Source organism: Anas platyrhynchos, chromosome 8 (genome assembly GCF_047663525.1).
Source record: "Anas platyrhynchos isolate ZD024472 breed Pekin duck chromosome 8, IASCAAS_PekinDuck_T2T, whole genome shotgun sequence".
Classification (NCBI taxonomy): Eukaryota; Metazoa; Chordata; class Aves; order Anseriformes; family Anatidae; genus Anas; species Anas platyrhynchos.
The window spans coordinates 20,120,871-20,145,692 of record NC_092594.1 but is presented as its reverse complement, the minus strand read 5'-3'; the positions used below and the strand labels follow the sequence as shown (position 1 = coordinate 20,145,692).

Here is a 24,822-nt window from a genome sequence, read left to right as displayed (position 1 = left end):
TCCACTTGCACAGCTGGGCAGCTGCGGGTTAACAGCCTCCACCCTGGCCCGAGCAGTACTGGGGCAGCATTGAGCAACGGGATTTCAGGTCTAGGACACAGCTGCCCCACAAAGGGAGCGGCGCTGCCTCCGAACATGGCAGCACAGGAGCTGGCCGGCTCTGCAGGCACCAAAGCCAACCACTACTGGCCCAGTAAGAGCCAAGGTCTCAGCGGACAACACAGCTGCAGACTGGAATTAAATGGGACAAAGATTGGGAAAGTAAGTGCCAAAGAGGATGGCATGCTCTGCACCCAGCTTTGCTTTAGGGGTTCTCCCCCACAGCCCATGGCCACAAATGCCGTTCTCACAAAGTGGCTTTGTACAACACGAGCACCGTACCTGCTGTACCTTCCTGCTTGCTCTCATCTCTTCCACAAACTGGGGGGATCTTCACCAAGAGCAAGCACAGAAGCTGCAGGATCCCCTCCAAACCGTGCCCAGCAGCACACCCGAACCCACATGCCCCTCATGTTTGCTTTCTGCCTGATGCAGGCCTGGGCAGGAAGCACCCAGCAGAGCGGATCTGCGATGCAAGGCGGGGATTCACTGCAGAGTTTTTGGCCACGTGGTAGTACAGGAGGTAAAACGTGCTCTGTGAGAATGGGCTCGCACGCTGTAGCTGCTTGGGGTGCTCCAAGAGGCGGCTGGTTTCCATGTGCTGAGGCGACACACGAGCTCGCAGATCCCAGAGCCTTCAGAGGGGATCAGAGAGTCTCCACTCCCAGCAGGCAGACACCCACGCACAGGTTTCCATTCATACCACACTGAGGTAGTTCAAGGCAGTAAAAAACAACCCCCGAGCAAACACCTCCATACTCTGCACAGCCAGAGCTAATGCGAATGAACTGCCAGCAGTGTGAAAAGGCACAGGAGCACTGCGACTGCACGCTCCTTGCAAACTGAGGCAAATGCCGGCATCCACGCTGCAGGCAAGCCAGCTGCTTCCTCGAGGTATCCCAACCCTTGGGGAAGGGCTGACAGGATCTTTAAGTTGCCCGAGCTGTGCCCTAAAGGATGGCTGACAAAAGCATCTAGGTGCAGCGCTTCAGTGCCAGTTAATTATGGGTTCAGTTCAAAGCAACAACTCAGCAGCGGTGCCTGGGCTGTACCTAAGGAAGCATCCAAAATGCCAAGTGCTTTACAGCAAGTCCCTGGCTGCCTGATGGTGCTAGGGCAGGGACTTGTTCTCCCAAAGCTGCAGAGGGGTCCCAGCTCACACCGAGCAGCTACCAGCTGCCCCAACCCAACCCAACTACAGCACGAGCAGCCTGGGGCAAAGGGGATCAGGCACCTGCAGTCTCTGCTGCACTCGCAGGCAAGAGCTGGGGAGTCAGAGCTGCACTCACGGGGCAGGGAAAGCACAAGACAACGACGGCCCAGCCAGGAATGTCGTGTCAGGGTGCTGCTGCCTTCCCTGAGCCCCCTCAGCACAGCACACGGCTCCCTGCCAGCTCTGCGGGAGCACCATGGGCTCTGCTTTTTGCAAAAAAAAAAAAAAAAAAAGAGCCCTGAGACACTGGGAGCGACTGAGAGCGGCAGGGAGAGGCGTGTCGTGTTTTCTGAGCGTGCTTGCACGACCCTCATTTTGGAGAACCTGGAAAGAACCTAGAAAGAGACAGCCGTTAAACATACCTGAGAGGTAAGCAAATTCGCATCGATTTCGGTTGGTAGAATCATAGAATCATAGAATATCCTGAGTTGGAAGGGACCCTTAAGGATCATCAAGTCCAACTCTTGACACCGCACAGGTCTACCCAAAAGTTCAGACCATGTGACTAAGCGCACAGTCCAATCTCTTCTTAAATTCAGTCAGGTACTTTGAGTGCTCACTGCTGTTCTGTGGTGGTGCTGAGGGAAGGCACACTGAGCAAGGTGGGACGAGGGAGTCTCAAGTTCTGGGCCAGGCTTTGCAGCTCACTCCTCTCCTGGTATCCCCACCCAAAGGTGAGAAGTTTTTCCAGCAGCTGCCATCCACTCGGACCAGCCTCCCCTCCTTGCCATGCAGTTTCCCCAAAGCTCCTGAGTTAGAGCCGCTCCTTTCCAATGGGATCAGACCCTCCACAGCACTGCAGATGTTTTTTTAGAAACCAACTGCTTGACAGAAACTCTGCGGCTTTTTATTAAAACAATGAGCGTCCTGCAACTCAGACCAGTGGGAGAATGGGAAAGAAAACCTTCACCAGTAGCAACACCTATTTTTCTGCTGGATTGCTAGCTAAACACACCTCCCTTTACAGGAACTGAACATTTCGAGTCCTCCAGTGAGGAAGCCCAGCTGTGTGAAGTGTGAGGGGCCCTAATGGCAATGGTGGGCTTTGGGTTAACGAAGCGAGCATCTCATGCTGGATCTCTCCAAGTAGCAAAGAAGATTATTCTGAATATCCTTCCTTGTTCAAAGGAGCCGCCTGGCTTACACCAGCAGAGCCACCAGAGCATAGACCAAACCCCAGGAGAGGCACACGGCTTCTCTGCTGTTCAGCATCGCTCGTGCTCCAGCACAGCGGAGAATAAACATGCCTTGGTCTGAAGGAAGCCTTCAATTGTCAGGACATCACATCCCATTTCAGAGAAGGTACATTCATTCGAGACAGAAAATGAGAGATATTTCAAAGTGTTCACCATTAATTTATCATTTAATATAAATGCTGACAGAAAAGCAGATACGACCTTGTAGACACTTTCATCTATTTACAAACCAAGTAGCGAATCACCACCTTTCCACTCAATAAAGTATTTGTTTGTTGAATCTGGAGCTCAAAGGACCCTTACACACTATGTGGAAGCAGGGAGAGGCTGAGTCAGCTTTAGGAGGGAGAAAAACAAGGTGAAGAAAGAAATCGCATTTTGACATATGGCTTTTTCTACATAACCACCATGCACACACAACAGGTCTCCGCTTCCCCATTCTTTAATAAGAAGTAACACTGTTGGCTCTACAGGTTAAAAAAGAAAGGAGACCAACTCTGCTTTTTGGATCTCTGGATCCTCTTACCTTTTGCCTCCTTCAATCTGCTCTGTTCCACTTCAGCACAATACCTAAAGGCTTTTCTTTCACATTTAAAAAAGCCTGTTGCAGGAGTAAAGACACAGGGAGTCAGATAGAGTAAACTCCTCTGCTCTTTTTGTCATCTCAGAGACTTTCCAACAGGCAGCAAAGCCTCTAACATTTCAAGGGAAGACATCTCAATGCCTTACAGGCCTCAGTGTCTCCCCACGACTAGACCTGTATGTAAAAAGCTTCAAATTTCCCCTGAATTTGCAAAGAATTCAGTTTATGGAATTCTTCTCGTACATCCTACTTAATCTCTACTCCTAGTAAAAGTGTTCTGGTAGTTACAAACAATACATATTCACAACATCACTCCAACAGTCAGCCATCCCCATAAGGCTCAAAATTATTATTTTTTTTTTTTGGATGGGGAAGAAAAGCAGGAAAGGAAGAAAACTGCAGGAGGAGGAGAAAAGCAACAAAAGAACCAGTTCAATAAACAAAAATAATGACATTTTGTTTAGCATCGACTTTTGAGAACAGCAGACAGGGAATTTCACTTATCCAATGTCCTAAATAAATTCAAGAAATAGTTCATAACCTGACTCAACAAATCTCACGGTCTCCTTTATTACCTAGACTATCCTTTTTATTTATTTTTTTGTTAAATATACCTCTGCAGGGCACAATCACATACAATCAATACGATTGGAAAATTACATGAGCTCTATCCCAAGCATATATGCACCAATGTTAAAAAGTTATTTAAAAAACCAACCAAACAAACAAAAAATAAACTCCACCCAAAAAGGTGATAATGACTGCAGAATGTCTCGGGGAGACTTGTACAGAACTAATAAGATCAAAGAAAACTAGGCTTACAAAAACAGGAGAAAAAAATGTCATCTATAGAGAAATCCCACAACTGGAAGCAGACGATTTCAAAGAAGGGGGGAACTGTCACAGAACAGATCCCGCAACTCTTCCTCCCTCCTCCCACGCATGCCTTGCCTCACCTCTTCTTCCCCATAGCAACAAACACAATGGGGAAGGAGCTCTCGACACTATGCTACCGGTTATAGAAAACAGTGAAAATAATCAAGCTCCAGTACAGTTGCTAAGCTGACTTCAGGGAAAGCTTCTCTTAGCATAGAGGCTGTTTACACAGCAAGCAGAGGCCAAAAGGGGTAAGGGGAACTTCTTAAAATCACAAAACCAAAGTCATTTGGTGTGCTAGATTTGCCCATGTTAGAGCAGCTTCCCTTAGGAGAGGCTGTGGATTGAAGGTACCAATTGGTAAACTGTGCAGCAGCTGCGATGTGAACAGTGTTCTCTTCTGTCTCTAGTTGCTTTATACATTTATGAAGTACTGCTGCCAAGTTTCATTTTAAAAAGCTAGAAATAAAGAGGTCAGTGCACACGTCCAGTTGTGGGATCCATCCAGTACACAACCTGGTTTGGATGCCAAAGACTTGTGAGTACTGTCTGCCACAGAGTTAGTAAATCCATTTAACATTACAAAGAAGCAAATAATTTCTTAAACATCAAATACTCCACAAGATTTTTTTCCTTACACACATATATTTTGCCCATATACATTTCATATGTAATCACATCATCTTTTTTTTATTATTATTCTTTTCAGAGACACTGCACCACCTGTTGTTTCTACCTTCCCCAAGACTGCGTTTTGTTAAATTGAAACTGATAATGTGTTTTCCTAAAACTTTGTTTCCTGGAGTATGAAAACTTCCAACCTGCATGTCCAAAGATACTCACTTTGTTGGATGAAGTTAGGTACCTGAATGTTCCAAAATGTTGAACACCTGGCAATCTGCACTAAAATCGTACATAAACTCACTGAAATTGCAAAGATTACCTGGGAAAAAAAACAATTATTTAGGTTACTAAGCTACAGACATCCAATTTTCATTACCGTGGTCACACATTTTAAGCTTCAAATGACTGGAATTTCCTGATGCAGAAAGAAGAGGATACAGACAAATCCGAATTACCACATGCTTCTGGGATGTAAAAAGCTGAACCCTCTTCACTTACCATAGTGTTCAGAGAGTTTCTGCAGAATGATACTACACTTGCCATTTAAAAAAAAATAAAAATCAAAAATCACTATTAAATTAAGTTTGCTCTTCTTTCCCTGCTAATCAAGGCTCTACCTGCGTGACAAGAAGTGCCTTGAAGACTGTGACAACACTGAACAGCTACATTCTTCTTCCTACACAAGAATAAAGACCACATGTTAACTGTGTAAACAGACTTGACTGGGATAACATTCCCCTAAATCACTTACTTATGTAACTTGAACTCACTCTTCAGCCTCTTTCATCCTCCTTTCAGTAGGAAATAATGCAGTTGATAACAGTTAAGTATGAAAAAGAGAATCCCCAATGAGGCTTAACATTTTAGATTACATTTCATCTGAGAAAGATCAATTTGAGCTACATAGCCTGTGTGCTCACATCCTGCAAGTACCAGCCACCTGACTTCTAGCACCAAGGCCATACCTTAAGAGGTGGCTCAGAAGAGCTGTTTCACTTTCCTCAAATTCAGAGTTTACATGCAAAGAAGGCAGATGTTCTTCCAGTTCATTTCTAAATTCTTATTTAGACAACTCAAGAACTTTCTTTCCTTTTTTTTTTTTTGTCCAAGGAAATTGATCTATTATCATACAAAACATTAAGTTGCTGACACACTTTGTTAAAAAAAAGTCAGTGCTAACAGCATTGGAAGTGTGTGTTTTCTAAACATGACAAAACTTGAGTATGACAGTAAGATCATGCCACAGTCAGCCTTGTGATGTTCCTTCTAGATATTCTAAGACTACAAATACGTCTTCAAACACACAGACATATACCAAACTTGCATACTGCTGATGTGTTTTTTGTTTGTTTCCCACTTTAGAACAGAGAAGATGAGTTGGCACTCCTGCTGTTGAGCCTCCTGATTATTAGTACTGAATTTCTTGGACCATACAAGCGGGTCTGAAACAGCTAGTTTGTACTAGGGTTCTTCAGGACACCACCTTCTAACCTGCTTCATTATAGTCCAGATTATAAATGGAAATCAGCAATTATGCTACTCAGATTCCTCTCTGAACCCCAAAACCTTAATAGCAGTCTGCAAGAGTTTAAGTTAGATCAAGGAAGGGAAACACAAGTGACTTACTGTATTATCAATGATCTTTTCTAAAGAAGAATTTGCCCCACCTTATTCAATTCTTGCCGTCATGAGACAATGTCATCATACAAGTTTGCTTCTTCCACATCTAATTTAATGTAATGGTAGTTTGACATATCTTTTCAGTTCCAATGGGCTTAACAGTCACATCTGCACCACACATTATCCTTTCCCATAACTGAAGAGATTTAAAATCAGTATTCAAGTCAATTTAGATTGAAACTAAGACAAGGCTTCTTTGACAATATAAAACTTCTGTTCCTTCTCCCTCTCTAAATGAGCCACTCCATCAGCTGGGGGAGTGCACATGAGACTAAAAACATGTCAGAATACCCCAGATACATCTCAGTACATTGCAAATTGCGTGACTACATGGAATGATTTTCCACAATTCAATGCATGGATAAGGCTTGACAATCAGGAACTTTAAAAAACTTCTATTAGGATAATACAGTCAACTCACAAAACCCTACAAAGATTTGACAATCAAATGGCTACACCAGGAAAAAAAAAAGTGTAAAGCACAAGTCTTTGGCTCTCCTTTAAAGAAAAACAGCAGTTTACCATGTTTATACAGATCCCCCGTTTGCCTACCAGTAGGGGCAATATCACATTTGTGCATCACTGAGTAATAACACCATTAGAAAAGGCAACTTCACAGAAGTTATTGGCTAAGCGAATTCATTTGAATGCTCTGTTTTGAGGCAGCAAGCTGTCACTGTTACACAATCAGGGAGGGTGAATGGGAAAGCCACAGAAGGAAAGAAAGGAAGGTACAGACAAAAGGGAGAGAATAAAGCTCAGAGGAAACTAGACAAAAGAAGTTGAGAAGAAAAAGGACAACAGTGCTGCAAGTTTTGAAAGGTACTCTGATCTAAAGAAAAAAAGGGCTGCTCTAAAATGGGACAGGATACACCAGTGCACAAAAGGAGCAGATGAAAACGTGGAGGTTTCTCTTATTTAGAGAACTAGGGCATAAGAGAAGAAGCAGAGATGGTTACAAGGGAAGAAGGAAAATAACACTACAGAATAAAACAAACCACTTCTACAATGACCGAATCACTGTTCAACATACTAAAGCTTAACCTAACACCTGAAGCTTCCCATTCTGAGGGGTTTGTCCATGCTGGGGCTGAAACTCCCGTATCAACAAGTGTTCAAAGATGTCTACTGCAGTACAAAATTCAGCCTACCTACTAAATAACGCAGTGGTGCCCTAACGGTATTGTAGCATTGTTACTGCTTGCCCCAGTAGGAGGGACTGAGCCACTGCCTAGGTGAGACCAGTTTCACTCAGGTAACAGTATTTCTGTACAGCCGGGGACATGATAGGACCAAGCAATATAGAGTTGCTCCAGAGGTGCTGTAACCACAATTGCTTCCCTTACATGTATTATCAGTGCTATTAGCATACTTTTTCAGAAAAAGTGAAAATTTTACGTGCAGCTTTCAGAAAGACTTAAAAGCATGCACTGTATTTTTGCTGTTTGACTTCAGTCAACTCAACTTTTCCAGGGAAGCAGGGAAAAGGCAGGAGGGGGAAAAAACCCAAAGCCAAAAATCAATATCGTTGGTAGATATTAAACAAACTGTTTAACAAGCCGAACTATAATACTGGGCAAACAGGCCTTTCACCTGGACACATTGATCACAACAAGGACACTATGCACAAAGTACAGCACGGAGAGCTGGACAAAGAAAAAAAACCAGTAAGGTCTCCCTTCTAATCCACGGGTTTTGGAAGCATTCACCATATGTAGGCCAGTAAAGGCAATCTCAATAGCTTCACTATTAATAGAACACCTCCCAAGAGCAGAAGTGGAGAGAAGGGGAGGGGAGGAAGGTAACTCAATCTGGAAAGGAAAATAGCTGGCACAAGTAATAAAAGGTGAAAAGTGTTTTGCCCCTCCACATTTTTCTTCCTAGTGTTGAAAATGAATCTGTAGTTTCAAACTCATCATAACCATTTTTGACAATTCAGTTTACATAAACTGAATTCAGTTTACATAAAAAAACACTGCAATCAAAGAAAAGGTACATTCTGGGCTTGTCCTCCTAGATGTGAATATTGCACTCATTATCTCAGCTAAAACAAGCTCCCTGTGTTAATGAAGACACAGCAGGAAGAAGAGTTAAAACCAGCCAGGAGGTGGCTGACCTGACGGTGGTGCTCTGCGCTCAGGGATGGGAGAATGCAGCAGGGTGCCTGTGGCAGCTGAGTGGTGAGCGTGCTGCCAGGGGAACCCTCTACTCATCACCAAGTCCAGGGCAGAGAAGGGAGGAACAGACCTGACAGGCTCAAAACTGCATCAGCCCAGTTCTGCTCGGCTCCTAAGGGAGCGGCTGGAATGCCAGGCTTCAGGTAGGAGATATGGATGGATGGGGGCGGGCAAAGCTGTTCTAGTGCAAAGACTATTCTTTGCTGAAAGTTAGAGGGATTTAAAAAAAAAAAAAAAAAAAAAAAAAAAAAAGCAAGCTTCAGAACTACTCTTAGCAGTTAAGAGGCCAAAGTTCAACTAAGAGAGAAATAAACCTGTGTAAAGACATATGGAGAAGGTGGGTGTGTGCTGAAAAATGCCTTTATTTTCATTCAGTGCTTCTACCTCCCAGACATTTGATCACAACAGCTGCGCTCATGCGAAAAAATTCTTAAAACATACCCAATATATATACAGATATAACTATGTATATATGTATATATATATTTATATATAAATTTTTATTTAAATAAAAAAGAAAGCTCGAATCCCAAGCCAATATGTGTATCAAATCCTTGACCAGCCAGGTCTGTAGGGCATAATCAAATTCAATGTGAAATAGTATACAAACGCGGTGCCTTGACTGGGCAAATTAAATAATTGCTACTCAAAAGAGTCTTCTGTTTGGACTCTCCTACTGGTAGGCAATAGTGGGACTGTATCCCCTCCCACCCCCCATTTTGTTTTATTTAACAGTATGATGAATGCAAAGCTTAGCCCAAGGTAGCTATGACCTCAGCAGGAGTTAAGGTTAAGGAAAAAACTAAAAACCAAGAAAATTATTAACTCTTGCTTTACCCAACCAAAGCAATGCAGTAATTTATTACATAACCAGTGCTTTCTGATTTAGTAGTCTAACCCAGAAAGAAAAAAATGAGAATGGGCCAAGAAAATGCAGAGGGAGCAGCACTTGAAAATTAATCTCCACAGAGTTCTTTGTATACAGGGTCTCACCCCAGTGCATGCAGATAAGTCAAAAAAAATGTGCAGCAAGAACAATTTTTTTTCTAAAACTTTTAAAGAAAACAGATCTAGAAAGGCTTATGTTTTTTCCAACTTATGCTTAAAAAGCCTATTTCACTATTATTGACAGAATCAATGCTGAAGCTTACATGGCATTTTTGATGCAACTTTCCTCCTGTGAAACAGGAATCTAGGAAAGACTCAGTGCAGCAGTGACAGATAACCTGCAAATTGATTCTGAGGCATCTGATTTTGATGCACACAGACCCTAAACAATTGGAACCTTAAAAGAGAAAAAAATGTTTTTGAAAGATTACTATCACTTACATGCACAAATCAAAGATGACTTTCTGTCAGAAAAAGGCTCTCACAACAGCATTACCACTAATTAACTGGTGTACCATTGAACAGAAATAAGAAAACAATCAGGTCATAGAAGTTATGATGTTTTGATAGTAATTAAATAGCAGTGAAGAAATAACAAAGGCAAGAGTTGCTGAGAGGGTGGCACACTTTAAAGATCTGCTTCAAAAAGCAGAGGTCAGAAAGACCTTTTGCATTAACCTAATTGTACAGACTTTGGGTATGCTTATTTTAAAGGCCCAATGAAAGATGAAAATGGGAAACAAAACAAAAAAAAACAAAACAACAAGAAAGCAACAAATGCTAGATAACCCAGCACAGTTGAGCAATTCATCTGCTGTTAACATCCTTCCAGCAACTGCACAGCCTTATGTTTTCCTTGTTTGCTATTTCTGCCTTGCTTGTGCTGTACAACCTTCACTGGTTACTCAAGCCTCTCTACCCCAGGCCCCAGCTAACCAGCTTCAGAAATACCCATGTTGTAGTAGATCAGTCTGCATACAGCTGATCGCCTTAGCCCCAACAGAAAACAATACGCCAGCAACCTTTAAATAAAATGTGTATTGGACACTTCTTTTGTTCTTGTTTTAATCACATGTGCTGTGATAGGGCTTATGCTATGGACTGCACTGGTTGCATTGAAAAGATTCTGTCATTTGTACTTTAAATTTAAATTATTTAAAGAAGAATAAGTCTTGCAAAACCTAGGGTTCAGTTCCTAGTTACAAGGGAAAGATTTATTTTAAGAATTAAACTTGCTGCACATCTTTTGACACTGCAATTCACAGCTACTCTCCAACCCTCATTCCTTGTTTACTCTTAGATCATACAAGGAAGTGGCCAGGTTGTTTTATTTGTCAAGAAATTAAAGTGATAAGGAACTATGCACTGGCTATGTAATAATACCAAAATAAAAGAAAAACCTACTTCATTAAGATCATACAATTAATCAAACAGAGTATATATATAATATCTTTTTTTTTAAGCCCTGGGACCCAAGGCGTCCAAAGTTATTAAAATAAAGTTCATTCACAGAACAAAAACAAATTTAATTTGAATCGCTTGCAGATACTGCTAATTTTCATTTTTTTTTAATTAAAAAATGCGTTAATGTGAACTATGTGCAGGATTTGTTTCTAGTAGTTGTGTTTGTGCACATTGCCTCTGGACCTGCTGCTCTGCTACTGCTGTTACTCCTGGGTTTCTCCAATCACCCCTGGAAAAAAACGTGATGGAAGCTAACAACACCCCAGCAAAAGAAACTCTGGGGTATGCTGGCCTCACTTCATGGAGCAGATGTGGGCGTAACTCCCACTCTCTGGGAGTCGTGGTTGTCTCCTCCTCCCTCTGGGTCCTCTGACAGGCTGAGAGATGCTGTCTTGTTTGACAGGAGGCCGATGTTCTCCTGTGTCAAGGCAGATCCATTTGGAACATCACTGCTGAAAGAAAGTTGCAAGGAGAAAGGGGGTGGGGGTAGAGAGAAGTAATTACTCAAGTTTTTTTTTTTTGTTTTTTTTTTTAAAAAAAAAAGCAAAGGGACTTCAATACTTGCTGCTGTAGCACCTCAATAAACAGTTCTGAACACATGTAGGCATGTAAAGACAAGCCTTGTCCAATCAACAGGTCACCTCCCATGCTTCAGATACTTATCAGAGAGAAAAGAAATAAGGCTAATTGCAGAGCAGAACTCAAGGACTGGTTATAAGAAGCATGGACTTCATAAGCTATTGAGATGGATACATTTCCTGAATAAATACACTTTCTAAATAAATATGCAGATTCCAAACTGCTCTTGTGAAGTTTTATAAATTTGACTTAATGAAGCATCTGCAGCACTTGAGCATTTCTGTTTAAGTATGACTGAGGTAGGTAACAGAAAACAGCTGCTACATGGACTCCCAGCATTACTAGCCAACAACTTACTTCACGTTAAGTATGAAATAAAAAGATTAAAGTAATCCCAGCATCCGTGGTAAAAAGTTGCTGCCTACTAATAAAAGTAAACTTCATTTCAGAGTTACAATATACCTTCCTAGAAAACATTCATATTACTAACCTTAGCTGGGTGGAATAACTTCCCGCTGCATTTGGAACATTTCTTTTCTTTGAAACTAAAACAGCAGATAAAAATTTCTTTTATAGTTGTTGTGCTTCTCCTACTTCACCCTGCTAAACATCCAATACGGAGTAGATGGACTTCTGGTCTGACAAATACGTCATTGTTTCTGCTACATTAATTGATATACAGCTACCTGCCAGCTGCAATTCAAACAAGCGCTATAAAACCTTAATGTGTGTGATCTTTTTCTAGTAGGTGCTTGCATATCAGAGATGATGTAGCAAGGTGTATTATTTATAAATCAGAGATTGCCTCTGGTTAAATCACTCTCTTGTTGCGCAAAGGGAGACTGAAGACCCATGTTCACTAACCTGAATGTTAGTGCGAGGTCCTCAGCTGGAACCTTGCTTTGCGGTTCTAATTGTCCATTTTCTGTCTGTTTAGTGGTGCCCAGTTTGTTTTTTATATCCAGTGAAGACTGGCTCTCCTTTAGAAAAAAAAAAAAGGATAGAAGAAAAAAAATCTTTAACATAGTGTTAAAAAAAATTGAGACTTTTTTCTTTGGGATCAATGATGAAAGCCTGTAAATTGGAGTTGTACAGTGTAGCCCACAAAAGCCATGAGACAAGAGACTTGCTAAGACACATTCATCCTCTCAGGACACAGTATTTCCTGAAAGGAAGGGATAATTCTTGTAACAACAAGCAAAGACCACAGACTGTAACAGCACACAGACTACTGAATGCTAGCCTGTACTTGCAGAAGATGTTTTCTGTATTAGAGCAGTTTACAAATCTCATGGCACAGTGACCTCGGAGACAACTCAAGGCTTTCAACAAACTCAATGCCACACTTATTTTCAAACAGCAACAAAATAACAGCAAAGTATTTTAAAGTGTCTCCAATTCAAGTTCTTCACAAAGAAGAATCAAGAAACGTCTCTAGAAGTTTTGAAGAGGAGAGAAGTGACGAGGGAGATGGGGGACTCCACCTATGGTCATCCAGCAGAGAGCCTTTTGCCAGGGTGGAAGGGCTGCAGCCATCTGCACGGCCCTCTGCTCCACCTCTCTGCCTCCCAGCCCCGCAGCACTCACCATGCTCAGCTCACGGGTTCTCTTCCCAATTTCCCTTTCCACCTGGTGTAGCTCCAAGCTCAGCTGCTCACTTGAGATCATCCCAGGCCACTTGGGAGGTGGGGGTGGGGGCTGTGGTTGGCCTGCCAGGGTAGTCGCCTCCCTCTGCAACAGCAGCCTGTTACTACCAGCCTAAATACATAAAGCCAAGCACATACACAACTGAGCACACAGCACTCTGAGCACAGAAAGGGCACTAGGCCATAACTCTGGAGTATTGCTTATTTGCAAAACCGAGTTCTCTCTCTCCATGCTTAAAAAAGTCCCAATTGAAATCACTTCCAAGGCACGTTTAAACATTTCTTTTTCCATGCAGCCAAGTCTTTTCCTTTTTAAACAAGCAACGTGAAATAGCGTCTACTGTAATGAATTTACACGGATTTTCCCTGCATATCCCTTCCTTCCTGAAACTAAAGTGAAGCACATAAGCAAAACCAATATTCTTTTGTGAGCTACTTGTTGAATAAAAGGTAACAGATAAGGAAACTTGCTGCTTTGTTTATACTAGTAGAATCTTTCAAAGCTCTGCGTTAGAGTTCAGTATTAGTACAAGTCACATAAAACGTTGTAAGAGGTGGACATCAATACGTAGCTCTCGACTGACCCAGATAAAGAAGCACAGGAACAAAGAGGGTCAAATGACTCCAGTCCCTTGCAAGCTACCAGCAGCCAAGTAAAGGCAGTAACCATGTCAGGCACTTAAAAAAAAAATCTGGAATCATCTGGGAATCAGTTCCTTATGTTTGTGCTCTGCATTTAAACACAGAAAACACTATCTACTACTCCATGCGGCCAAACATCTGGCTGGGCTAACAAGTAGAAGTGCTCATTTGTTTGATAAGAAAGCAAGATAGTCTAGTTCTTTATGCTCAGACTGATTTTGGTGATTGTGACAACCGTCTAACAGGTAAATTAATAAAGCCTTCTGGATTTCAAATACCTAGTTGCATCTTTGAACACAAGGGATAAATCTGTTGTTACTCAAAATAACTGACAAGTTCCAACAAATCCAAATTATGGCAAACCAAAGTTCAAACCTGACTATGGAGGATTTAACGCTGACACAATTGCAATAATAATGAGGAGAGGCAGGCCACTTCGGGTTGTTGAAACTTTCCAATACTCTTCCGTTATGGCAAAGGCAGTCATGCAAAATTTAAAACAATTCCTCCTCTGGTTCCCAAACAAGAACACAAGTTATACTCCAAGTAACTACTACTTTTAACTGTTGTTGCCACTTCAAATTTGTTAGCTATTAAGACAAATTTGCAGTAACCCCTCAGCCATAACAGAAGTTATCAGGTAATGGTAGCTTCAGTGGGAGCTGCTATCCACCATTTATAGCAGTTCCTTCCAGGAAAACACTAATATGACTAGTGGCTGAGGCATCTAGAATACATGTGTTTTTTTGCAGACAGAACATGTACTGATTTTTTTTTTCCTAGGAAAACAAACAAAAAAAAAGCAACTAAAGCTTTAGTACATCCATTGTTGCACAATGCCTTGACATTTCTCCTATTTCTCACAAAATAGGAACAGAAGTATCAGCTCATTAATTCTTTTACAAATGCAGACTTCCCATCTTTCCTTGTTTTTCAAGTGACTACATTTGTTCTAAACAAGGACACAAAATATTGAGCTTTACGTTTTCAAGCTAAACATCTTTAATATCTATTTTCTTTACTCTTGTGACTTAAGCCATTTAGGAAGAAACAGGCACAACACAAAGCCAAACACTGAACAGATGAAGGTCAAAGCTTTCTATACATAAAATCAGACGGCATAAAATCAGATGGCAGTGAAGCCAAGAGGAACAGATACATCAAAAAAGTGTGCCTCTGAGTTAACAGGTGAACAGAGGGGGAGCGAGAGAGATAATGAAAGCAAACGTGAATGAGCACGGAGTGCAGCTTCAAATATGGTGTGGATTTCCATAATGTGAGGAGTAGGGAAGTTTCTGCTGCTAAGCAGACAAGTTTACACTTGTACCGCAGGTCTGATGACTGGCATCAGAGGATTAAATATCACTACAGAGTATTACTAGAGTCGGAGAAGGATTATCAGCATATGTAAAGTAGTTTTGCTAGCTTCATCTCTCTCTCTTCCACTCCTTAACACCCTTACAGATGGTACCAACCTCTAGTCCTCGCATTTGTGTCTGCTGGCTAATCTGGTGGTCCACTTGCTGCAGCTCCATGCGCAGCTGCTGCTCCCGCTCAGCTGAAGGCAACTGTTTTCCATGACCAGCCACATCTGACATGGACAGTCTCTCCCTTTGGGATCAGAAAAATATTCAAAAAATATTTCCTCAGCTGCCACAAGAAGAGATAAAATGAAGATCTAGACAATGGCAAAGAAAAAAAAACAAACACAAAACACTCCTACCTGTCATTGAAACGTCCCTGAGAAGGTATATTTTGATGGGGAGAATAAGGAGAGCCTCCCCAGCCACCATGAGTTCCATAAGGACTGTAGTCTGCAAGTGAACAGAAAAAATCATATTGCAATTCTGCAAAACTGTCCCTCAACACACAGAGCAAGACAGACATTAGAAAATAATCAGGAAGGCCAGCTCTCTAAGAGTACAGAAGTCTAATATTTCCATTTCTGAAATGAACACAAAAATACAGCATGAGAAGTCACACATGCGTAAGGCAGGACTCTTCCTGTACGTGCAACAAGAGTTGCTATGGACTTTCTCGGTGGAAAAACAGCTTCAGCATCTCCAGAGTCTACAAGTTTGTGAAGGACTTCAGATGTTCAGGTCACTAGGGGAAAAATCTGACAGCCACTGTAAGAACAATCATTTTTATTAGCCAAGTCTCTAAAAGGCCTGAGTGTTGATTGATAATTCTGCGATACTTAGTTAATACCAGTTTGCAGATTAAGCCTTCATAGAAAGCAGAGTTCTATCTGTGATAACGTCTAGAAAGTTGTTGCTTGAATTAATCAAATGAGTTTTGTTTTTGTATCCTGCAGTTAACATCTGAAAAATCTAGAAGGAAGTTTTGGGGAAATATCATTACTTTTTTTTTTTTTTTTTTTTTTAAAGATTATTCAGTACATCTCAAAAAAGAGAGCAGAGAGAGCAGCTTTAGGAGTAAGATATACAGCCATACTATACATATGTTTAGAAAATAGATGCATAGGAAGAACTTTCTAGTTTATTGTTTTTTCCTAACAGTACTCAAAACTATAGCTGCATTACGCCTGCAGCTGCAACCACCTATGAGTACAGTACAGTACTTTACGTTCCGAGGGTTTTCCATTACATATCTGAGAAAGCAGTAGGTTTCTAGAAAGCTTTAAATTTAAAGGAAGCTTCATCTGAGAGGGACCAACAGAACAAAACAATTTTTCCAGAACAGTGACACCAGATTACCAATGCATTACCTGTGCACAAACTTGTCCTTGGAACAGGAAGACGTGGCAGCCTTTTTCTTTGGGCTTGTCAGTCTCCCGTAGCCCTATCTACATTTATTTTAGCGTCTTAACATACATCTGATTTATATTTCTTAGACAAGAAACAAGCTGATAGGTGCTGTCTCCAACTTGCACTATACTGTAGCACTGAAGAAAATAGCAACAACCTGCAAAATCCCAGAGCACACATCCTACCTGAAATAATCGATTTGGTGGAAGCTCCCTGAACCGCCATGGCCTGCATGGGACCAGAATTCTGGTACATTGCTTTGGAAGTACGAGAGATAGCCCCAAATCTCGACACAGTTGGTCGGTCTCCAAATGGAATGAGGTCATCATCGCCAGTCTCTGCTGCTCTTCTCTGCATGTCCAGTCGTTGGTCACGCATGGCTTTACTATCTACATTCTACAAGAGATGGGAAAGGCAGTCAAGAACTTGACCAGAAGAGAACAAAATCACATTGCTTTTATAACAAGCTGACACCAGTATAGCAATCTTTCTCATATTCTTGATTCCTTTCACCCTTCAACTACACTTCCTGTTCTACAGTTTGTAACTCCGTTGTTAAGAGTTTGCACCTCTGTAACAGCCTAACTTGAGCCAACTGTTAGTACCACCACCGTGAAAGCTGCAGGATTAATTCTGATCAAACCAATAGAAAGGAGCAGCAGCAAAAGGAAGTAAAGAGAGAAAGTTTACTTGAACAAGAGAGAAAGAACTCCAGAACGAAGTCAAAGAGATCAGTAGGCATCGTGGAGGAATATACACTCCTTCCATAGTTCAAAAGAAATTCCTCTGAAGCCCAGCAGTAAGGACTGTATCATCTAACAGACTGCAGACGACTCAAAATGAGAATTATTCAGTAGAACACTTGTATTGGACACATCCAGTACATCTTTCCATAGTCAGGTTTTTGTTTGAGGAGTAGTACTGCTTGGAATGTCCAGCTTTCTAACTCAGAGTTACACACTCATGGGTCACAAATGAACAGAAAAAAACAACAGTTAAGGGTTAAAAATAACTTTGCTACAGTGCAAAATTCAATTAAAACTCTACAAGTTTTCATTGGGTACAAGGACTGGTGGAAACAAAGTAGCATAGCTAATTAGGAATAAAGGGGGTGTAAAGAGAAATCACTACTGAGCTGGAAACTAAAGAAACTTAACATGCTAAAACTGAAAGAACCGTTAGACAACATCTACTTCAAAACTCTAAAAAAAACTTGTGCCATTTTAATCTTGAGCCTGTCAGATGCTAGCACCATTTCTAATTTGTTTCTTTTTACTGAGTGGGGAGGAAAGAAAGTAGCCCCAGTTAAAGTGCCACCTGAATGAAATCCAACATAATACAGTCCCAGATGATACTACTCTTATCCGTAAGAAAAGGAATCTCATGTGAACAACAATAAATAGAGAAAGAATTAATTCATTTGCCACCTGTAGAGAAGGTCTCCTGAGAATTTTTTTACCCTGTGAAGAGACAAAAACCTGAAAAGCAGCAAAGATCCCATTTGTTCATCTGGGATACAGCTCTGGGGCAGAATGTTAGCAGTGAAAAAGGAGGCTGCTTCTGCAGAACCACTTCTCAACTAAGTTAGTTTGTTTGCAGTTTTCTAGCAGTAAGAGTGAAATACGAGAATTTTCTGTTGGTTCCTTGAAGACTGCCACTTCAACAGCAATAAGAAAATACTGAGCATAACCTCAGCTCTTCCTCAAGCTAACTGTGACAGTGTTATGACTCAAGCCAAATACGTTCTGTAGTATAGAGCAGTAGAGGCCAAGTAAAACTGAACCAAAACTGCATATGAAATGACTTTCTAGATTTTTATTTTATTTTTTTCTCCAGGAGAAAGCCTTCTTTTTGTTCCCAGTTCCCACAGTTCCTTCAAGGCTTTCAAAGAAAGCTATTCAGCAGAAACCAAAAAAGAAATAAAATAGCATTGGTATTTCAGTCAGTGGTTTTCGTTTGTTTCCTCCATTCAAGATCCCCAGTAATGACACCCTAGCAGCCCTGCCTCTTTCTTTTTGTACTAGGAAAATAGCAGCTGCACAAAATAAGATTATATCCAGACACTCACAGTTTTAGCGAAGGATGGAATATGCAGAACCTACAATTTGAAATAATTTTCAGGAAGAATCAGTCTAGTGTTATGTTACGATTACACTTCTCTTGGAAAGTTCCAAGCAAGTTTAGGGTATTCTTGTGGTCACAAAAATCACAAAGGAAACATTTAAGTAGAAGCTAGTAGCACTGCTACCACAATCACCACTCTGTACACATTCTTTGACTGCAACGCATTTTTGAGCTTAAACACAATCACTGCCATCATCCTGGAAAGTAAATGGAAGAGGCCTTCCCAACTCACAGAGGTATAAATTTTACTCCTGTGTTCCCATAATCCCTACATACCGCCATCTCCACGCTCCTTGCTGCCACAACATCTTTGGGTTTTGCATCTTTGGTTCCAATGTAGGAGCCGATGGTGTCACAGGACCAGGGAGAATACTGGCTGTAGTCATTTCCTTTGTACTTCCCAGCTACCTTCAGGTCTTCATCCAAGTACTGTACAAAAACAAAAATCTGGTTCTGTCAGTGAGGGGAAGAAGCACATTCACAGCCACAGCTACTTAGTTCAACAGCAGGGAACTTGAAGAAAAATACCACAAGGGTTTTTATTTATTTTTAAAATTTGATCCATTTGGAGTTGGACCACAACAAACACAAAATTCCAATCACCTGGCTACACTCCCAGTGCTGACTGTTCACTTGGCCAGTATGAAAGTGGTATTTTGACCTTGGATAAAAACAAACAAAAAAACACTTCTAGCAAGCTGTTTCTTAATTCTAAACATGTCAGGAGTAAACGATGCAAAGTCCAGTGGCTGTAAAGGCCGACTCCTTCAATTAATAATGGCTTGACCTCATTCTCTTGGTTGCACCAGAAGTAGATCATCTAGGATCAGTGATAGATCACAGAACAGCCAGCCAGATTGAAGGCTGCACTATAAGGACTTCCCACCCGCAACACAAAATCTCTCCACCATAAGTTTTCCAACGTTGCGCTGTTAAAATGTTCTTGTTATCTTCACTCCTCACCACACACAAACTCAACAGTGTTTTCTAAACATGTTTTTGAATCAGTTTTGTCAAAATATGCTTACCTCCTCCGAATGAAAAGGATGAGGCAAGGTTGGTGAAGGTGCAAAAGGAGGTGGAGAAATCACTTTCCTCTCCTCTAGCTGGGCCATGATCTCCTTCCTTCGTCGGTGAAGTTCATCCAGGCTGGGATGAGTCTGAAACAAAGACAGAAATACATTACAAAACTTATGAGGTACTAATATACAAAATTACTACTTTAGAAAATGCTGTTTATCCAAACAAACCATAACTGCTATATGCTGCAAGACGAAGAAAATTATACTTATCTTCTTCGAGCACTAAACTGGATCCTGCTTTTTTTTGCACATTAACATCATTACAGTTACTGAGTTGATTACAATTACTGAGTTAACCAGTGAGTAGATTGCCTCCCAGTTTTTGATCAGCTTTATCAAATGCACCCCCTTCTGAAACTTCAAGCTTGTAATTCCTCACAAAACCCATCACCTCATTGCAAAAATATTCAATTTCTCAAGTAATTCATTTTTTCCTCTCACAGACACAGCTACAAAAATGCCGTTTAAAAAACATACCCTGTGGCATGAAGGTCTGATCTGACTGAGATGTGGAGCCACTGGGCAATAACTCTCTGTTTGCTGGTATCTGTCCCTGGATTCAGGTACATAGGAGGGTACAGCCGCTTGGGGAATTTCAATAGGCACAGGGCTTCCTCGGACCATCTCCTCTCGTTGATATGGCTGCACAGGGGGGTACACACGACGACTGTCATAGTGTGGTGGGTAAATGGGTTGTCCCATAGGAGGATACTGCTGCGGTTGTGTGTACTGTGAGCTCACCACACGATCCTGCAGGTAGGGTGGGTAATGGTCTAGATAAGGTGGACCAGGTTCAGGAGCTGATGGAGGAGGTCGCACAAAGCGAGACATGGTCTGAGGATAGTAAACTCCTGAAATTAGACAACAAGAAGAGACAAACAAGATACAGAATGTAATTATGACAACCGTTCATGGAAAGTAAAGATTTGTTCTGCCTCCTGGACAGCAGATGCAAATTTTAATACTCTGAACCACCAATGACTTCTAAGATTGTACCTTCTGGTTATCTGAGGGTTTCAGTTATTTATCTGGCACTTCTGGATAATTCAAATACATACATGGACACATGCACACCACTAACAATGAGCACATTCAATTTTGTGGACAACCAAGATCATCTTTGGCACGCAGAAGTCAAATATAAGCTTTGTTCCCCAAAAATGCTCTGCAACTATTTTTTCTTCCCCCTTTTAGTCTTTCATTCCTTCTTTTCCTTTCATGTTAGCTTATCTTCACTTTGTCTCCAATCTTACATTACATGACAAACATAATTCCCTACCTTTATAATTGTGCCTTTTCTTTTAAAAATCCCCTTTATTATTTTCTTTCTCCATTTGGCCTCTTCATACTTGCAACTTCTCCCCTTATTTCCTTTTCTTTTCCCCTTATTTCTTTTTAATACTGTTTTCTTTTATGCCCAGCACTTTTCTAATATCACTTGTCTCTATCTCACACACGTGCAGACAGTTCTGAAATACCCATACACTTTTCAATGAGTACTTTTACCCCGCAAGCATAAACCCTTCTTCAGTCAAGACATAAAAGCCTGCTGAGAGGCAGCTCAGTAAATGCATTTACATGCTAAATACATCTCTATGTCAGACATGTCAATTTCCATTGTATTTATACCATAACCACATTAATTCCCATGGCTCATGTATCATAAGAAAACTCTAACTTAGTAAATTAAGTAAACACCAGGAAGAGAAGGAAGAATAAAATCAGCATGAAACTCAAAAACGAGATAGAGAACTTGGTCTCAAACTCACCTTGTTGGTATGGTGCTGGCTCAAACGGGGGGGCAGCTCCCCTGTGATCCTGATAAAACATATCTGCTTGCTGAGTACTATACAACTGAGACCCACGCGGTACCATTTGCAACTGCTTGGTGACAGACACTGAAGGCAGATCTGTTGGCGCCCGAGCAGGCACAGGATGAGGGTTCACTGGTAAGGCAGAAATAGAGTTCTTGGGGACAGATTCCAACCTAAAAAGTAGAAAGATGACATTGCACATTAAGGCCTGATATAGCTCACTGGTTCCTTGTCTATATTCCACCTTGTGAAGACTTTCATCGTGTTCTCCAATTAAAATACAAGCAACCAGGGACATAAAGCAGTTTACAGCTTTAGCTTTAGTTTTCTACTGCACTCTACCACTACAAAACATCAACACCAGCCCCCAGACTAAAGAACAACAACAAAAAAAAAGTTTGTTGTTTGTTTGTTTGTTTTTCCTAGAAAATGGGTTTACTTTTTTCTACTGCATATTTACACACATGACACTCTCAACAAGTTAGGAAGACCCGTACAAGTCAGGAGGGGATCCAGGGGCACTGCTACTCAGATGGTCCATCTTCCCTGGCTTCAGAGCAGTTTCGTAACCGGAGTCAGTCCCTCGAGAAATAAGTTGCGTCACTGTGCTGCCTGATGACACAATTCCATTTGGCAGAGCAGAGGTTTTCCTGTTGGGCAAGTCCACTCCCCCTTCATCCGAGAGGATAGCTCCTGAAGGTAGGCCCACCTCGTTCAGCTGGCCCAGGGAGGCACTCAGGGGTCTTCTTGGAACCAGACGCTTGTTCATTTTACGAAATCTTCAGAAAAAGAGATCATACATCAAAAATTGAAACAAAACGCTGAAAGTAATTTCAAGCTGTTGTTTTTTTTTTCCCCCAAATACAGGTGCTACTCAAAGCTTGAAGTTGTAATTCAAATTTCCTAAGGGCTAGTGAGAGATATGTTTTTCATAGCAATGAAATTCTACCATATATCTGACCTGTTCGTAGCAACTTTAATCAGAAGAACTAGTATCAGTCACGATAAGGATGGATTTGTCATGACAAGTATACCAACTATTCAGAGCTCAGGTTCCCACAGCAAGTTTAAAATCTTACCTCCTGTACATACATCCATTACAACTGTACCAAAACCAAACAAAACCAAATATCACAAAATACTACCTGTAATAACGGAAACTTCAAAATAAGAATTACAGGCTATTCAAGTCATTTTATTTAGAGAATAAAATGATAGCACACAATTAAAGGGATCAAAGAAGATGAAAAGATTCCCTGCTACACCATTTGTATGACAACAAGACAACCTAAGTCTTTAGTGCAATATGATATCATATATTAAAGCAGTTTGCCAAGATTTATGCTGCTATAGTCATATGCAGCTTTACCACTTCCATGGCTTGATAAGTGAAGTGATTTCAGAGATAGTATCTCTAAACACAATGTAATTCCAAAAATCTAACTGCTTCTGATAAGTCTGAACAAACATGAGCCTTTTAAGGTTTGACAAAAATCAGCAGACTGATGGTACTGGACTAACAGAGCAAATTCCAGAGTTGAAGGTCCTCCACTAAACCTCCTGCCATTAGACAGATACCAGAATGCAGGTGGGATGGCATATTTGTCAGCCTGCGTGTTCCCACTGGTTATAACTGCAGAACAAGGGGCTGTTCCCTATCTAGGAAGCCTTCAAAGGGGTTGAATGGGTTGAAGCCAACACTTCCAAATCGTATCTAGCAAACAAAGTGAGATAACACAGACTAGGAGAGTACACACATTGCTGCAGACAATGAAGAAAGTGGGCCATTATACTCTAGCACTCAATCCTTGGATAATCTTGAGGTTTGGCCACATACACAGGATTAGCAGCAATGCAGCCAGTAGGAAAAAAAGTATTTTTTTTTTTTTAAAATATGTGACTGACTGTATAGAGGCAGACAATTCTTGCCATATATAGCTGGGCTGTTCACCTGTAAGAATTCATTGGCAAGACATGTTAACTATCTCATAGCTAACTCTATAACTCTCCAGCAGCACCCCTCTTTCCTGGCTGGGTCACCCACATACCCAAACTGTCAGTTCACGCTGCACAGTACTGACAGTGGGCATCATTCAAAATGTGGAAAAAGGAGTAAACAAACAGGGACATCACCATGCTGTCAGCACCTGAGTAGGGCCAGACGACCTGTGGCTTTCTAATCATTTGCTGCTCTGAAGTTATTCTGGCATCTCCTGTCAGGTGAGTGAGTCAGCTGGAGTGAGATACGGAGGTGAGCTGAAGTGAACTCCCCAGGTGAACTTACTGCTTCACCTGGGCATCCTGCTCAATGCCCAAACCAGTTTTCCACTGAAAAGCAGCAACAGGATGTTGGGAAACCACTGTCATGTTCTGCCTGGCAATTACTTCTGGTCATCTCCCTCCTATTAGGTCTCTTAGAGATGCAGTATTTGATAGCTCCTGACCCTTCTTCTGTGAAGGTTTGCAAGCAACTTGCAAGAGGATGACGACTAGACACCCCTGCTCATTCATCTAGAGCACAACAGCATGCTCAAAAGAGAGACAAACATATATAAACACACATTCAGATCAAAAGTGACAGGAAGAGTTCATATGGTATTTTATATAATAAAATGCTTTGAAAGAAACCAAGTTGTACAGTGCTGCCCTCTGGATTCTTTTGAACAAATTTATGAATGTTTGCTGCAGTGTGTGCAGGACAAATTTCTTGTAACACCAAAAAATTAACGATCACCTATGCAAAACAGGGTCTTCATCCCTTGCCAAGAGGGGGAATCAGCTGCTTTTTAAGCAGGTCTAGATTGTAATTTGCAATCTAAGGCATTACCACATACTACCCTATAACAGCTCTTGTAAAATTAAAGCTATATATATATATATATATTTCTATATATTTAATATATACGTGTGTGTATATATATATATATATATATTATATATCACAGAATCACAGAATTTCTAGGTTGGAAGAGACCTCGATCATCGAGTCCAACCTCTGACCTAACACTAACAGTCCCCACTAAACCGTATCTCTAAGCTTTACATCTAAATGTCTTTTAAAGACTTCCATAGCAACAGCAGTTTTCTCCCCCAAAAAAGCATTTCAGATATTCTCCCATGCATATTGTACATATCAAGTATTTCTAAAAGGAGAACAATTAATGTAATATTTCCTCAAAAGGAATTAAGCATAGATAAGAGACACGAGGAAGAATCAGAACTCAAAGTACTCCAACTGCCTACAGAAACCACTGCAACCTGAAGCAGAACATTCACCTTGCTTCACTCCAGGACAACATTATTACTATGGCAAACAATCCAGTCTGGATAAATTAGGCCTCCTCCACCCGCAAACCTGATGAAC

The 24,822-nt window shown here is 41.2% G+C and overlaps 1 protein-coding gene across 18 annotated transcripts in view; it reads right to left on the bottom strand.

The window, feature by feature from the left end:
- Nucleotides 1–2,656: 2,656 nt before the first annotated feature.
- The window catches only part of RC3H1 (ring finger and CCCH-type domains 1), a 62,108-nt gene continuing 39,942 nt past the window's right edge, over nucleotides 2,657–24,822 (bottom strand). For 6 of the 18 annotated variants that reach the window (XM_038182971.2, XM_038182969.2, XM_027463438.3 and 3 more), the window contains exons 10-20: nucleotides 21,956–22,237; nucleotides 21,414–21,631; nucleotides 20,122–20,495; nucleotides 19,591–19,722; nucleotides 18,839–19,009; nucleotides 16,624–16,834; nucleotides 15,391–15,481; nucleotides 15,143–15,278; nucleotides 12,967–13,137; nucleotides 12,244–12,359; nucleotides 2,657–11,252 (exon numbers count right to left, since the gene is read on the bottom strand). In XM_038182971.2, the coding sequence (XP_038038899.1) occupies nucleotides 11,099–11,252; nucleotides 12,244–12,359; nucleotides 12,967–13,137; nucleotides 15,143–15,278; nucleotides 15,391–15,481; nucleotides 16,624–16,834; nucleotides 18,839–19,009; nucleotides 19,591–19,722; nucleotides 20,122–20,495; nucleotides 21,414–21,631; nucleotides 21,956–22,237 (2,056 nt within the window). In that variant the 3' untranslated portion in view covers nucleotides 2,657–11,098. The remainder of the gene's footprint in view (nucleotides 11,253–12,243; nucleotides 12,360–12,966; nucleotides 13,138–15,142; nucleotides 15,279–15,390; nucleotides 15,482–16,623; nucleotides 16,835–18,838; nucleotides 19,010–19,590; nucleotides 19,723–20,121; nucleotides 20,496–21,413; nucleotides 21,632–21,955; nucleotides 22,238–24,822) is intronic. The other 12 variants (XM_038182972.2, XM_038182979.2, XM_038182975.2 and 9 more) reach the window with 8 other exon arrangements.